At 36.2% G+C, this 17,767-nt stretch overlaps 1 protein-coding gene across 1 annotated transcript in view; it reads left to right on the forward strand.

Annotated features, from left to right (window-relative positions):
• Positions 1–17,767, forward strand: part of TTC21B (tetratricopeptide repeat domain 21B) — a 70,432-nt gene that overhangs the window by 34,681 nt on the left and 17,984 nt on the right. Inside the window, exons 19-22 of the mRNA XM_028509351.2 lie at positions 2,855–2,961; positions 8,789–8,977; positions 10,066–10,176; positions 11,174–11,255. Coding sequence (XP_028365152.1) covers positions 2,855–2,961; positions 8,789–8,977; positions 10,066–10,176; positions 11,174–11,255 — 489 coding nt within the window. The remainder of the gene's footprint in view (positions 1–2,854; positions 2,962–8,788; positions 8,978–10,065; positions 10,177–11,173; positions 11,256–17,767) is intronic.

A 17,767-nucleotide genomic window follows, 5' to 3' on the forward strand; every position in this document is an offset into this window, starting at 1 on the left:
AAGAAAAGTTAGCCCTAGCCACTGTGGCTCAGTTGGTTGGGCTCCTTCTGCAAACTGAAAAGTTGCAAGTTTGATTCCCAGGGCACACGCCCAGGTTGTGAGTTCTGTCCCGGGTCAGGGCATGTATGAAAGGCAGCCCATCAGTGTTTCTCTCTCTCTCTTTCCTTCCCTTCCCCTCTTTCTAAAATCAATAAGCGTCCCCTCAAGTGAAGATAAAAAAAATAAAAATAAAAAATAAATAAATTGAAGAAAAGTTGGAAATAATACAGAGACAAAATTCTTGTTTATATACCACTGTGTACTTCCTGGAATTGAATCTTGGCACATTGTTCTTTCTTAAGGGTGTAACTGTCACAACATAAGGTAAAATTAATTACAGGAAAAAAATTCTAATTTGCATTTTTGTTGACTAAGTTTAGGCATTATTTTAGGTCTATAGATCATATTTTATTCTAGGGATTGTCTATTCATATCCTCTGTCTTTAATTCGTTACCTATTATTTATTGATCTATTACCTATTATTCATGCTGCCGTTGTTTTCTTCCATGCTGTCCTTTCTTTATCACACTTACCATTTCCTTTGTCAAATAGAATATTTAATTTTCATATGTAATACCTGTCAGTCTTTTCCTTTTATGACTTCTGAATTCCTTGTCATGCTCAGAAAAACTTTCCTGATCCCAATACTATAAAAACATTTCCTTATCTTTTTTGGAATTTTGGAACATATTTTTAATTTTTATAATGAAGAACTTGAATCCACATAACAATTCTTACAAGCTATATAGTTTTCCAAATGAATAGCCAATTACTTCAGTTCCAGTTATTGAAATACCGTCTTTATCATATAATAAAGTTTTTTTATATATGACTGATTCTTGGAATCTTTGCTTTGTCACACTGAGTTATTTTCTTTCTTTTACTAATACCATGTTCATTGTAGCTTTAAAATTTGTTTGGATACATGATAAAGCAAGCCCTCTCTAAATGTTCTAACATTTCCAAATTGACCTTTTAATTTAACTTGGATGAAGTTGGTACTTAAATTCTACTAATTTTGAATGCATTTACTATATAAATATAGTATATTTACCAATATGTACTATTGGTTCCATAAAAATATTTGCAAGGGTCTGTTAGGCTTTGCTTAAAACACTAAAGATGGACTTAAATGTGGATTTTTGAAAAGGTTGCAGAGGAGGAGAGATTCAAGTAGCATGTTTTACCTATATTGGGTGTAAGTATATTATACTAATGTAATATAAATACTTTCATTTAATAAGTATTTGCTGAAGGTATCCTATGCTGTATTTAAATGTCTTTGCATGTATTTCATTATATATTATTTCATGAATACTCTTATGAGTTTTTGAAGCAAATATAATTTTCCCTATTTTTAAATTAGCAATCAAGACTGAATATTGTTGATGTGCCCAAGTTCACCTAGCTGATAAATAGCACCTGGGTTCTAATAAACATCTTAAAGTTAGCATGTCTAAAACCACATTCCTAATCTGCTTCCCCACATCTGTTGTACATGGAGCCTTGTTCATCTCAATAATTTTTTCCCTCATTGCAGTTGATAAGAGCCAGATTTTACCCTGTCCTTGAAATTTTCTTGACTCTACCTTCCAAATATATTCTGATTCTTACCATGTGTCACTGTTTCTACTGCTTTCACCCTTGTCCAAGCTACCATCATCCCTTAAGTGGGTTAGGACAGTAGCCTCCCAGTTGGTCTCCCTGTTCTCACCCTCACACCCCAGACCCCTTGCCATAGCCTTTCTCAACCCAGCAGCATCATTGAGCCTTTTAAACCATGTATGTCCAATTATGTCTGTTCAAGCCCCTGTGTGTCCCATTTCCCTCAGAGTTAAGCCACAGACCACACAGTGGCGTACACGGCCCTTCACAAGCTCTCACAGGTGCAGTGTTGCTCTTTGGACCTCTCACCTCTCCTCCCCCTGCTCTCTCTAGGGTTGTTGCTTCCTTGTTCTTTGAGCCACCTGAGAGCTGTTCTTACCTATTAATGAGCAATAGCAAAACCTGCCTCTCGGGTTGACATTTCAAAGAAATAGTTTATCTAAAACCACTTCCAACAGATTGTGGCACAGACCATGTGCTTGATAAATTGTGAAACAAACATATTTCTGTTAATTATCTAAGGTTCTTCTACTATACTTAGATCACAGAGTTACGATATTTAAATTGCACTTACCATATACCAGACTTTTAATTGCTTTGCATGTTAACTTATTTCTTACTTAATGTATTTAAAGATTTTACAACAACCCTATGAGATAGCTACTATTATCTTCCCTCTTCTCAGATGGAAAGAAAGCACAGAACCATTAAGTGCCTTGTTGAGGTTAAATAGCTAATAAATGAAATAGCAGAATTTGAAACCAGACTGGTTGGCATCACATCAGTGTTCTTAATGACTATGCTTTATTGCTTTAAAATATGTATTATTTTTAAAACAGCAGTTTCTTCTTCATTGCATGAAGGAACTATATCTTTTTTAATGACTTCAATAGAAAGACATTTTTATATAACTTAAGAATGAAAATTGAGATTATTAGCTGAGTTGTTACATTGTTATTTCTAAATATATGTCTAAGAAAAGCCTTGTTGTTATCCAGTTCTCTAATGCTTCTTCCAGCCAGTTTTTAATTTGGCCATTCCTGTTGTTGTTTAATTTGGCCATTCCCCAGCTAACTGACTGAAGAATTTTTAACTTTCTTCACTATTTTTCAAAATCATTCTTTCTAAAGACCACCTTTAAAACTGGTTGAAAGTATAAACGTTTATTTAAAATTAGTATTTTCCCCAATGTTTTCAATTCTTTCATAGTAAATGAACTGTCAGCTCTCATGGAAGATGGACGTTCTCAAGTTCTTCTAGCAAAAGTTTATAGTAAAATGGAAAGACCTGATGATGCAATCACCTCATTGCAACAGGTAAATGCGTTTGTTTGTGAGTGTGGTTGTGGGTGGGAGACAGGTACAGAAGGAAATGTGCCACATCTAAGAGTAAAACAATCTGTTTTGACCCATTTGTCACAGGAAATAAGTCAAAACAAAAATAAGGTTCGAATGCCTATGGATTCTACTGTTTAAATACATTATTGCTAATTATTATAATAAATAGGGAAGTTGATATTTTTAATCCTGTTTTACACCTGAGGAAACTTGTTTTAAAAGCTCCCATGACTGGTATCATAGGCAGGATTTAAACTCAGTTTTATTTTTCTTCTATCTTCTTTAATTTCTTTCAACATTTTGTGGTTTTCATTGTAAGGGTTTTACACACTTGTTATTTGAGGTATTCCCTAAGTAGCTGATGTTTTTAGATGATTTTTCAACTTCTGGTTTGCTAACGGTCTTTTTAGAAATTTTATCTTCATTCTCTTTCTGTATCCATTAGTCTAGTCATGTGACTCTTTTTTTTTCTGTTAATGTGGTGTACTAAATTAATTGATTTTCAAATGTGAGGTCACCCTTATATTTGTAAAATATATGAGACATTTTTGTAATTTTTAAGCAATATTGCTTGAACTTAAAGGTATTAGCTAATATTTTGTTCAAGATTTGTGCGTCTATGTTCATGAAAGAAATTGGTCTATAAGCTGATGCTATTTTAAAATCATTGGGACCTCAGTGCATCTCTGATGGAAGATTTTTATTAATGGATCCGACACCCATTTATAAACTGATCATTTTAGACTGATCATTTTAAAATTTTGTCTTCTGTTAGTTTGGGTAGCTATATTTTTTAAGTAATTTTTCATTTCATTAAATTGTCAAATTTACTGATGTATTTGTTCATTATAGCTTATGTTTTCAATGTCTGGAAATGCTATAGAAATATCCTCTATTGTAGTCCCAATATTGGTAATTTTATTTTCCTTCTATTTTTAATGATCAGTTATGCCAGGGGTTTATTATCATACTGTTTTCAAAGAACCAACTGTTGCCTTTTCTGGCTTCATTAAATGTTTGCTTTTTACCTCATTTATTAGTTTTTTTCTACTTTCTTTTGATTTGGTTTGCCAATCTTTTTCTAGAATATAGATATGTTATTTAGGTAATAAATGGGCTGGGTTAACTTTTATTCTTTTCTGATTCATTAAAGGTGTTAAATTTCTCTCTAAGCACTGCTTTTGCTATATCCCACAAACTTATTCCTCATTTCTACGTTGATCACTTCTTTGACCTATGGGTTATTTAAAAGTTTAGTGTTCAATTTCCAGGCAGTTCCAATTTTCTTGTTACCTTTTTGATACTGATTTGTACTTTAATTCCACTGTGGTCAAAGACATACTTCAAATGATTCAGTTCTTTGAAATTGTTAAAGCTTGCTTTATGCCCTACATTTTAATCAATTTTGGTAAAGGTTCCATATGGGTTTGAAATAATGTGTTTCTGGCATTACTGAGTTCAACATGTGTCTTGTAGGTCAAGTTTGTTAATTGATTTGCCCCTCATCTTTTTTGAGCTTGAGGTAGAACATAGAGCATCTCATTATTTTTGCTTTCCAGAATACCACACTAGCTATGTTTTGACCTCATTTTCACGTACCCAGAAGAATTCTGCATCCTTCAACTAATTTATCAAATGTTTTGGTTTTGAACTTTAGCTAACAGAAGTTCTTATATGTGTAGTGACCTGTGTTTCAATGGCAATGTTCAATAACATTTTTATTCTAGTTGTTAATGAATCGAACTTGGGCTATTATATTTATGTGATACCCATTTAAGCTTAAGATTTCATTGAAGTATGTAATCTTCAACAGTGCTAATATCTTATCCTTAATTGTTAGTGTGTTTTATCCCTATATTTTAATTACATTGCACCTAACCCTTGATTAGTTCCCATTAGCTACAAGGGAAGGATAATTTTGGTAAATTTACACTTTTAAAACATTTTAGAAGTAAATTTGGCTTATTTTATCCCTTTATAATAATAGTTCCAGTTGCCCTGTTTTCACAAGCCTCTGTGTTATATCAGCAGACACATCAAGCAGCATGAAAAAAAGAACAGTGTACATTGGCTAGACCATGCCAACACACCAGGTCTAATTGGTTAGAAGCTTATATGTTATAATATGGGGATTATACATCTTTAATAAAATTTGAAGAGCCACCTAGTTTTCCCAGCTATAACATTCTGTGTATTCTGAGCTCCAGAAAGACATATCTTGAAATATAATTCTAACAGAAACTTATAAGTATAATCAAAGTTTTGACACTTTAAATTCACTTACTTAGCACCTATTTATTGCACTCAATTTTCCCCATCAGCGAGTTTAGGAATTCCATCATAGTATTTTTGTGCAGCTGCTAAACTTTTAGGCAGTGACAGAATACAGTAAATTTAGGGAAATCCCAGTCTTATTAATTTTACTTCCTCAAAATTTCAGTCTTCAGAAATAACTCCCCATTTCTTCATCCCTCTCTGCCATCTTTCCCGCCTTATCTGTCACTCATTCTTGTGTAGCTTCCTCAGTAGCCTCCTACCTGATCCCCATCCTCTTTCAATGATGTTTTATTCCAGGTAGTTCTCCACAACACCATGGTGATCCTTCTAAAGACAGACTGGATCTGTCACTACTTTGCTTATAAACACGTAGTAGTAGCTTCCTGATGCATCTAGGACAAAATATAAACTATTTAACAGGCTTATCTGTTGTAATCTCTATCTTTCCAGCTGTTTTTCCTTCTACTTCTTTGATCAACAACAGTAACCCTTATAACTCCTAATGCCTGTAACTGCATCCCATCTTTCTCCTAGATTCACTAGAATGTAAACCAGTCATTCTTGAAATCTCACCTGACCTCAAAGAATAAATTTTACTTCCAGCCATGGCAACTAGTATTTTTAAGCCATAAAACTCCTCATAATCTGCGATGATTATTTTATCTGTCTCTATACTAAACTTCAAATTTCTGTGAGTGTAGGCAAAGTCCCAGTAAATGCTTGCCTCAAAGTAGTTCCTATTAGTTTTCTATGCTATGTAACAAATTAGCACAAATTTAGTTGATGAGAATAATACACATTTATTTTCTCAGTTTCTGTGGGCCAGGAATTGGGGCATGATTAAGCTCACTCCTCTACAGATGTCAAGATGGTCAAGGTATGGCCTAGACGGGGTTCTCGTCTGGAGATGTTCAAGCTCACATAGGTTGTTTGTAGAGTTCATTTCCTCAAGGTTGTAAGATTTAGGGCACTGGCTTCTTGTTTGCTTCTTATGGGTTGAAAGCCACCCTTATGTCTGAGAAGTTCCTCAGCTCTTTGCCTGCTGGGCTAGTCAGTCTGGCCACTTCTTCAAAGCCATCAAGGGAGAAAGTCTCTAGAGCGAGTCTGCTAGCAAGGCAGTCTTATATATTATAATCATGGGAGTAACATTCCTTCAGATTTGTCACATTCTCTTGGTTACAAGCAAGTTACAGGCCCCACCTCACACAAAGAGGAGTGATTATATGAGGAGTGAACACCAAGAGGGATCCATATGAAAATATGTCTACCACACAGGTATCAAAATTTTTGTTGAATGACAAGTGAAATCATAGATTGTTGTAATATTTTAATTGTAGAAAAAAATTACTTTTTGGAAACTATCTTTTCTGTGAAAAAATCTAAAGGAATTAAAAATAAAGAACATACACATCATAAAACATTTAACATTTTTATGACTTTGTAAAGTTTTAATTGATAAGTACAGACTATATTTATTTTTACTTCTTTCACTTAATATTCCCTCACATGGATTTTTCCAGCATGTCTATGTGGCTTCACCTTCATCATATAAAAAGTAATGTTCTAGTCTAGTTTTAATGGTATATTTTATTTTGACGTGGTCTTCAGTAAGATATGTACATAATGAGGCTATTCAAATGCAAAGGAAAAATTAAGAAGTCTGTGAAATTGTCTATATATTAACTTCATTCTACCCAAGGGTTTTAGGTAATTTACAAGAATATATAATATAGGGTGGGCTGGAATGGGAGTAAAAGGGAGAAAACTGTACTTGAACAATGATTAAAATAAAATAAAAAAAGAATATATAATATAAAATAGGGAGGGGGAAGTAAATGGATTGGCAATCAAGGTTCATATAGTTATTTTAACACATAATTAAATTAAATATCTGATATTTGTGGAAACCAGGGAAGAGCATAGGGAATGGTATCAATTCTTCAAGAATATTTTATTCTGTATGAAAATGGTTTTTAATGATCATTGTATATATGTACTTACAGAAATTGAACATTATTTTGTGAAATGTCTTTAAGAGAAAATGCAAAAATCTGTTGCTCAAAAAATTGTTTGTTTATTTACCTTTAAGAAAGTTCCAAAGCATCACTATAAGTAAAAACATGTTTGTCTTGGAAGTTAAGCTAATGAGGCTCATATATTTAACTCTGTAGAGATTTAGTTGATGCAGAGATAAAACCTAGACTATTTAAGGAAAGAATTGCTCATCTTTTAGACCTAGGGCGACCATGTAATTTATCATTCAACCCAGAATACTTTTGAGAGGAAAAGAAAGCAGAATTAGTAATTAAGTTGACACAACAGGTATAAAAGGTTATCGCCAGGTGGAGAAGTACAATTATTCTATTTATACCAATTGTTTTAGTTTTTTGACTTTGTGTTCAAGTACATGTGCATACATGTAAAACCATGCACACAGATATATACGTATATACACACTGTATATGTGTGTGTATATATGCATTATATATATACACACACATTTTACAAGCACAGTAACAGAACCAAAATAAAAACTTCATGAAACAATATTAACATTTACCACATGCTGTATATATACACTAATATTTTCTAATCCTTTCTTTTTCATTTCCGGAAGAGTGCATATTATGATTCCCTAAATTCATATTACGACCTGTAGTTCCAAAAAGTACTCAGCTTTAAACCATCTTCATTGAATACCAGTTGTCAACCAACATTTTGACAGGGGTCTCAAAAAGGGCTCCCTGTGTGTAACATAATGTGTGGCAGATGGTGAACATTTACTGTTTGTTACAAGAATGCATGAGTGCATTAGTGAATGATTAGCTCGAAGTTAAATTTTGTTGTGCAGGCTTAAAGCATAGTGGTTCTCTGCCACTTATTAAGGGAAGGCCTCAGCGTGTCAGAAAACAGATGTGTGGGTGGAAAGGCTGATGTTCTTCTAATTTAGCAAACTCCTCTGTATTCTTACCCTGGGGAAGGCCCTTTCCTTCTTTCTGGGTATCTGTGCGTAACTCAGGACCATATATACACACACACCATCGATTAGCCATTGTCCATTATTAGATATTTGAGTCATTTTCAATTGCTTTGTTTTTGTTTTTTTGTTGTTTCTTTGTTTTTACAATATACAACAGAATGTTTTTCTTTATAACAAATAACATGTTTCTTTTTTTTCTAAGTAATTTCCTCAGTACTTTCCCAAGAGTACAGCAGCATTTTTTCCAAATATTTGTTTTATGGTTGCATCTCGTCCTTAGTGAGCTTCCTGTACATATCCTTATATCAGTGGGGAAAGACTCGGTAATTTTTAGTACTTCATTTGGAAAGTATGTGCATGGTGGCTCATTTGCAAACAAGTGCATGTTTAAGACCTCAGTTAAGACTTTCTTTGGATCACACTGTTAGCTGGAGGGCCAGTAATGCTTAAATAAATCTGTAAAATTTATTCTATGTGCTCATTATTCAGAATTGTTTAATTTCTGTCTCTTTTTTAAAAAGTTTTCATTTTATCCTTATTTTCTTCTAGGCTCGAGAATTACAAGCTCGGGTACTAAAACGTGTTCAGATGGAACAACCAGATGCAGTTCCTGCTCAGAAACATTTAGCAGCTGAAATTTGTGCAGAGATTGCAAAACATTCTGTTGCTCAGAGAGACTATGAAAAAGCAATTAAGTTTTATAGGGAAGCACTTGTTCATTGTGAAACAGATAATAAGGTCAGTACCTTTATAAAATTTTAAGTACCTCTTATTCCAGATGTCAACTAATTTCCTCAAATGTAAAAGTCTTACCAGCTTATTAATAAAGATTTTTAAAAAATACAATAAAAATACAAGTTGAACATTAATATTGTTTCTATAAATTCTTCAAAATACTTGCATGATGCCTTAAATTAATAATGTTAGGATCTAAAAATTATTATAAATAAGTGATATAAAGTAAATCTGCAAGTTCCTTCATTTTTCATACTCATTTGTGTTTTAATAATCACTTTAAAATAATTTCTCAGTCTCAAATAAATAATCTGATTGTAGGTAATCAATTTAGCTTGCTGAATAGCTGTTCAGTATGCCTTTGTTTTTCAATTGCTATTTGGAGTTGGATATGCAAAAATGACTAGATTGAACCTCTCACCTCAAATGGCACAGTGACAATAAATGACTGGTTATATAAACTAAAATGTTATTTCTCAGATAATTGATACGTGATTAAAATTTCTCTTAAAGATCTCTAATAAATGGCTAAATACTTAAATAAGCGATATAGAAGAAAAGGCAATCATCGTCTAGAATTTAAAGTTTAGGTTTGAGCATTTTGAAATTAGTACAACTCTTTCAGGTGTAGGGCAAAAATAGTCATTATTAAGGTATAACCAAACAGATAACCTTGTTCAGTGATGGCTAAAAGACCTATAATTCTGGTTTTAAATATAAAGCATACATTAGGAATTATCTGCTTTGAGCTTTTTATTTTTACAAATGAGGAAACATGTTTTGAGAGGTAAGGGGGACTTGGCCCCATCATGGAAAAGCTTGGACTAGAATCTGACCTCCTGATTTAAGACCAGTGTTGTTTTCATAGTGCTTTGTGTCTCCCTACTTTCCCGGTAAGTTTCCACCTGTTTTTCCTTTTACCCCATATAAAAGAAAACAAAGATGAGCATGCCTATACTTTTTCTACCAACTATGTTTGGCCTTTTTCTTCCAATGACTTTTGGTCAACCAAAGTTTAATCTGTGTCCAGACATGTTCCTCAGTTGCTGTGTATTCCAGTTTCTCACTAATCTGGCCCTTTTTGTCTGTAGATGATGCTGGAGCTGGCACAATTGTACCTGGCACAGGATGACCCCGACGCCTGCCTGCATCACTGTGCTCTACTTCTTCAGAGCGACCAGGACAATGAAGCTGCCACCACGGTTAGTGCAGGACTTTGGTGCTAACGAGGCGGCTGAGTTTTCCACTCCGCCAGGGCGTTTCACATTTTAGCTCATGAAACTAACACTACGTAAGGGGCCTGGCTCACACTGGCTTTTGGAAGAAATAACATTTTTAACATTTTTAGTGCATTTTACCAAAGAAAACAGAGAATCTTTTTATTGTATAGGAATGGTAAACTGATTTTTCTACATAAGGCCTGACTTGCTATCATGGGCCTAGTTAATTTTTCTCCATGCCTAAGAGGATGCTTGGTCAGGAGAAATTCATGTGGTAAAGCCATAATTTGCTAAAGACTAACTTTTTAAGTACTTAGACATGCTAGACTAATTTATAAGTCCTAGCGGGTCTTTTAGAGTTACAGAAAAAAAACTTCACTTACTGTCCTAAGATGTTGTGCTTTAAATAGAATTTCATTTTTCTTTTTCATTTTTACTGGGGTTGGGCCACTTGCTGGCTTTTCCAACAGCTCTATGGCTGACAGTTTGCAAGGTTTATTCAAGGTTATTACTGTAACTAAAAAGAAACAGAAGAAGTCTCCCTTTTAAAATATATAAAAGAAAATCTCATTAGGTCTTGCTTATTTGTAATTCCTTTGAAATATTTAGAATTTTAGAGTGTTTTTTTTAATCTTCTTGTCATTTTAGCTAAGCCCAGTGAGGCATCTTTCTATGATAGCACATATAGTGTGCAGTTTCCTTCAAATTTCTGTTTTAAAATAAGCACTTGAAACATATTTTCTGCTAAAAATACAGTTTGCGAACAGGGCGTTCTATTTCACATGCTTGAGCATCTTCTGTTACCCTGATCTCAGTGCTAATCTGCATGAGGTGAACTTGAATTTTAAGTGACTCCTTTTTATTAAACTTCCCTCCTCATGTTTTTCAAATGTTTTTTCATGGTGCTAAATCTTGATAGGAGGTATATGCTCTGTAAAATATATGGCACTATTTTAAGAACCAACTTTTACCTTCATAGATGATGGCAGATATCATGTTCAGGAAACAGAACTATGAACAAGCAGTGTTTCATTTACAACAACTTTTAGAACGCAAGCCAGGTAAATATTCATTGATTATATTTTTCTAATGCAATCAACCCTTTTCCTCCTCTTTTTTGCTGTTAGGCTTGGGAAAACCCCAATCCTGGTTGAATCCATGTCTGTACTTACTCTACACCTGCCCTGGAGCATCTGACATGGCTACAGGGAGAATGCAACACCACTGATTGGTCTCACTTTAAATTATGACCACAAACCCCAAATGGACCCTCAGATGCTACCTGGCAATCCTACTGTGTTTCTCTAATGAAAACTCACTCCAGCTACTTTTTACCTGGCAATCCTCAGATGCTACCTGGCAATCCTACTGTGTTTCTCTAATGAAAACTCACTCCAGCTACTTTTTACACCTCCTCTTCTCTCCTCAAACCTCCAGTACCCTTTCTCCTTTCTTGTCCTCATCTAAAAACCTTGCCTCCTACTTCCCTGAGGGAATGTGGGCCCCTAAAAGAGAACACCTCCATCCTCCGATCACTTCCTCCCACACCCCAGCCACTGTCCTACCCGGTCTGCAATCTCATCCACAGCCAGCTTCTCCCTGGGGGCATTAGACACCCCCGCTACCCCGCCATCACCTCCTGATGGGCTTTACTCCTGCTCTCTCCTGCACCATCGTTTTTTTCAATCAGCACACGAACATGCTGAGACCGCTCCCCACTTTAAACACAACAATAAATAACAACAGATTCTTAACCCTTCACTTAATCTTTCCTCCAAGTTACTACTCCATTTCCCTATTTTCCTTTACATCAGATTTCCTCTAAAACAATTTCTGGAAGTGCTGTCTCTGTCTTCTTCACCCTTGAGCTCCAATGAAGCTGCTTCTGCAGGGTGGCCGGGGCCTCCATGCTGTCAAACTGAGGGTTTAATTCTCAGCTCTCTGTTTACCTGACCTGGCACTGTATTTAGCGTGGCCTATCCGCCTCCCACCCCCCTCATGAAAGACTGTCTTCTGAGATGTGAGGCTTACATGGCTTTTCATCTCCTAGCTGTCCATTTTGTTCTACTGTCCTTTGTTAGGTCTGTCTTTTCTTTATGTACTCTAAATATCAGAATGTTTTAGGCCTCAGTTTTTGAACCTTCTCACTTTTTAATACATTCACTCCCCTGGGTGACTTCATCCAAGCCCCTGCCTTTTTGTCCTCTGTATGTGCTGATGTCTCCCAAATGTGTATCTCCAGTTCTGACTCAGTCAGGGGTGGGCAAAAGTAGGTTTACAGTTGTGAGTACAGAAAACTGAGTTTATTTTTGTATTGTTATTTATTACTTATTATTATTATTAACCTGCTTTTGCCCACCCATGTTCACCACTGCCTGTTTGCATTCCCACTCAGCTATCAGGAGGATCCCCAGTGGATCATGTCCAAAACAGAATACCCGATCTTCAGCATCCCTCCAAGTCTGACCATTCTCCATTGCTCATCCCAGTAAATGGCATCACCATATACCTGTGCACCAGGCCCCACACCTTAGTTTCCTTTGGCTTAGTTATCTTTCATACACGGTGTCCATTCTGTCAGTACATAGCATCGCAACACTTTGCTCCTCCCCCACAGCTGCCACCCTGGCCTCAGCCCTCGTTACCTCTCACATAAGTTACTGCAGCATTCTCATCTCTGTTTCTAGTTTTTGCCTCCAAATAGTTTGGAAATACTTTCAGTTGAAAGTAGCAGAGACCCTCCCCTCCCCTCCCCCCAAAATACCTCTAATGGCCTAAATAACTGCAGCTTCTATTTTTCTCTTATGTAAAAGAACTTTAAAATGAATTATGCAGGGAATGGCATAGAATCATTAGGAAACCTAAGTTCTTCTTTTCCTTCTACCATCGTGAGCCTGACTTCTATTCTGTGTATCACATTGTAGTCTAAGATGACCACCGTAGCTCTGGTCCGTGCTGTTCCACAGCCTCGATGGGGGTGGGGGTGGGGGTGGGCTAAAGGTCCAGTGAACCATCTGGTTTTTATTTTCTCTAAAAAACCCTTTCTAGAAACACATCCATGGTTGCAAAAGATGGTGGGAAATATCTTTTAGCTAAACACAGTGCCACACGGAAACAAATCAGGGCTCCAATAGTGAGGAAGAAAGGGATAGTGGTTATCAGGTAGGCAACAGCCCAGGCAGGGTGGTGCCTTGGGACTTTGCTGTTGCTGTTCCCTCTTCCTGGAATATGCTGCTCCCAAATGGCCACGTAGTAGCTACTCCATTCATTTAGGACTCTGATCCTATTGCCTCTTCCTGAGCGTGCCCTTCCCTGTCTATCCTGTATCAGAAATGCCTCTTATTGTGTACTCCATCCTTTTATCCTACTTTTTATATCACTCATAAAACAAAACAAATTGTAAATTATAGAACATAACAAATGGCCAGGAACTTTGTCTTCATTGCTATGTTTCCAGGACTTATAACCGTATCTGCCAAGTTGAATACTGGAAGGAAAGAAGAATAGGAGGAGAAGAGGAAGGAAGAGAAATAGTGAGGGAGGTGAGGGAAAGGGAAAAGAGAAAGGGAGGGTTAAAACAGTAATGTGTGTGTTCTGCAAAGGGGTCCCCCCCCCACCAAAACTGGAATTATCTTCTGGAGGGGAGGTGCCTTGTGGTACAGGTTTTCCCCTCTAGGTAAGTGTTCTAGAAACCCATCTGTTTCCGTTTACTAGCTGGCATTGTTGTGAGAGGCTGCATTCGGCTACAGTGAATTTTTTTTTTGAAGACTCTTTCAGTGTGTTTGTCCATTTCATGATGGGTGATTTACAAGCACACCTGCCTACATTGCGCCGAGTGTTCAGCAGTTTTTGACCAAAAATGGCAGGACCCTCATGCCCCATCCTACCTATTCACCAAATCTTTCCCCAAGTGACTTTTATTGTCTCCCTGGATGAAAAAAAATCCTCAAAGGAAAACATTTTGCGGATGTGGACAAGGTGAAACAAAAAACAGCAGAAGCCCTAAAAGGCATCAAAATCAACAAGTTCAAAAACTGTTCTGAACAGTGGAAAAAATGTCTTGATACATGTATTACATCAAATGGAGAGTACTTGGAAAGTGGCTGAAGTTTAAACATGTAAGAATAAATACACAATTTTTTATAAATAAATTTGGGGGGGGTCCCACCCCCCACCTTTAGTATTACTTAAAGAATTTGAAATCTCAGAGGAAGTTGTAGAACAGTTCTTTTAAACCACAGGTGACAAGCACAAGGCCCGCAGGCTGAATCTGGCCCTCCACCTTGTTTTATCCAGCCTGGCACCTTGTTTCTACCCAGTGGGAACACCAAGCTCTCACTTAACTGTTAAGGAGGAGTTACATTTATACAGTCCTAAAGTTACATTCAGCCCTTTGAAGGCAACTGCAAGGCTGATGTGGTTCCTGGTGAAAATGAGTTTGACACCCCAGTTCTAAATCCTATCACGTCCAGCTCAGAATGGTGCCACAGGCAGGAAGAGCTGCCTGGTTAAGACAGGTGGACACAGAGGTGGCTGTTTGCCAAGTTGAGGCAACTCAAAAAACCAGATGTACACTACTTGTATTTACTAATGCTTTTAATTTCAAAAAGTTTGAGTTTATAGAACATTTTCTACTTACAAATAAAATACCCCTAGTTAAGGAAAAGATTGGAGGGAAAAAGTTCTATCTGTTTTTTATGATAATATAAATATTTTAATTTCTTTTAATTATTTTTTTAAATTTCATCCCACTTTTGGAGAGCCTTGGGCCACGTTTTTGTTTCTTGCCTGACCTGTTCCATTTTGTACTCAGGTGTTCTTTAAAAGGGTGCTGTTAATTATTTCACCATCTTAACATCTGCTACTCACTCTGAGTCCAAAGTGTAGGCCCACCTCCGTATTTCTGTTGCCCAAATCTTTCTTTTCTTTCTTTGCTCATTTGTTTTCTGCCATTTCCCCCTTGGGTTTCAGACTATTTTGTCTCTTTCTCCTTATCTGGACTACTGTTTAAGGTGGTCAGCATAATATTTCCATTCTATTTCAGGCAGTTCCCATATTGCAGCATTTCCCTTTGAGCAAATAATCTAAGACAGTTTCTTTAAGAAACCATTTTAAGCCATTGATGACAGGATAGCCCTCATGTAGAGAAATTTGAACGTGCTCTCCTCTGTCAGATGAATTTTATCTCACCCAGGTTATTTGGCACTAGCCTCTTTTCCAAATAATAGCAAAATTGGCTTAGTAGACTGGTGACTTTGGACTGTTCATAAACAAATATAAAATAAGTTAATTGTAAATTTAGTATATGAACTTTGTTCTCCAGAAATACCAAATGGCACAAAACCATACCTCCAACTCTCTGCATGTTTTTTTTCCTTTGCCCATAATGCACTTTGCCTTCCTTATTCTTCCACTGTCTTTCCCTACAAATAATACAAAATATCCACCCTTCACCAAAATTAAAACTGACCCCCACTGCCACCAACTACCTCATAAAATACATCATGTGATGCTGAGCAGGGCGACCATCTACTTTGGTTTGCCTGAGACTGAAGGCTCTCCCAGAAGGCAGGGCTTTCAGTGCTAAAACTAAGAAAATCTCAGCAAATTAGGATGAGTTGTTTACCCTAATAAAAAATAATAAATCAGTTCATCCATACCTCTTTGTCACATAATTCTGTTGTTTTGCTGTGGCATGTATGCATGTATTTGTCATGTCCATTAAGCTGTAAACTCCTCAAGTTTCGATCACCTCATACTCATCTTATGTCCCCACCATCATGCACAGTGATGGTGAAGGGCATACAGATGGTGCAAAGTAAATGTTTGCTGGTTGAATGGATTAGTGAATGGCTGTGAAATACTGTCATTTAGAAATACAGAACTTTAAGTTTTCATTGTCTGTGATACTTTATTTTTGTAATCTTGTGTTCTGTTTTATTTCCAGTAGGACTTTACAGACTTATCCAGTGATCTGTTCTGTCAGAATTATTCTAAACCTATGATCCACATTTTGTGTGTGTGTGCATTATTGCTCATTCTCAGTAGCCCATTTTATACTTTAAATTAAGGCTGTGTTTTAGTTTACTTCAGAAATGAACTGTCCAATTTGATTTAACCTAACTGGTTAAAAATTCTCTTTATAGATCTAATTACTGCTCTCCTGACAGATCACGCCTTTTCACTTTGAAAAATCTCCAAATCCTGCCCTCACACCAACTGGTTAACAAGACCCATGAGTTCTGTCTGTTTAATAGCTAACAACCACATCCAGCCACATCCAGTCTACCTTCTCCTAGCCCTTGTCTCCAACTAAGGCCTTTATCACTTCTCACCGGGACTAATTCAGTTTCCCCACTAATCTGGCCTCTAGGTTATTGCAGCTCTAAACTGTCAGAGGACTGCTATATTAATTCTAAAAATCAAAAGCTATTCCCCTGTTTAAAATTTAGGATGCCTGTCTAAGGTCAGGTCTAATAGCATAGCTTTATTTTCATCATAATACAGTCCTAGGTTATCCCTTCATTCATATTTCTTATGCTTCTTCCATTGTAATATCAAACTTCTCAACACCCTTCATGCTCTTCTGTGCTCTGTCTTTGCATGCTCCATCTTGGAATGCCTTTGTCTAGCAAGATCCTCTTAACCTTCAGGTTGTTCTAAGGTCCAGTTCTACGTGAAACTTCTCCAGCTTCCCCCAGGCAAAGTTAGGAATTCTGTACATTGTTATTCCATAACACTTCATTCATGCCTTGTCACATCACACCATAATTATTTTGATATCTTCTCACTATCCATCAGTAAATATGGACTGTATTTTTTCTGAATGTAGTATACTTCGGTTTTCAGTAGATTTCTTACTTGCAGAAATTTGCTTTCTGTCATATTTCGTGTTTAACCAAAAAACAAGCTAATGTAATTTAATCTGTCAGTGGTAATATTAACTTGAACTAATAATGAATACATATCAGTAATATTGTGAGGTGATAATTATTCAAGAAACTGGCCTCCCAAGATTGACTTCAGATAATATTAGCAATATCATATGTCACACATATTAGTGATATCATAAAAAAATTGGGGGCCAGAAATTTTCACCATAATTCCTGCTTAATCCAATATAGCTTCTAGATTCTGTGGCTGTATTAGAGGGTAGTCATCCTAGTTCTTATCAAAACTTGTGGGAGTTGTAAATGCATTTGTAGTTTTCAAGGTCTTTCTTCATACCTTTATTTTATTTCATTTCCATGGCGCTCTAAGGATAAATATTATAACACTGTTTTAAGAAAATAAGTAATTTTAGACAAAGAATTTGAGTAATTTGCTTGAATTCATATAGCTAAAAGATTTGAATCCTCTTTTTTTGAAATCATATTCTATTGTTTAAAAAAAGATTTTATTTGTTTATTTTTAGAGAGAGGAGAAGGGAAGAAGAGAGGGAGAGAAACCACTATGTTGTTGCCTCTTTCACTCCCCTTACTGGGGAACTGGTCTGCAACCCAGGCAGGTGCCCTGACTGGGAATCAAACCAGTGACCCTTTGGTTGTCAGTCTGGCACTCAGTCCACTGAGCC

Source organism: Phyllostomus discolor, chromosome 4 (assembly GCF_004126475.2).
Source record: "Phyllostomus discolor isolate MPI-MPIP mPhyDis1 chromosome 4, mPhyDis1.pri.v3, whole genome shotgun sequence".
Classification (NCBI taxonomy): domain Eukaryota; kingdom Metazoa; phylum Chordata; class Mammalia; order Chiroptera; family Phyllostomidae; genus Phyllostomus; species Phyllostomus discolor.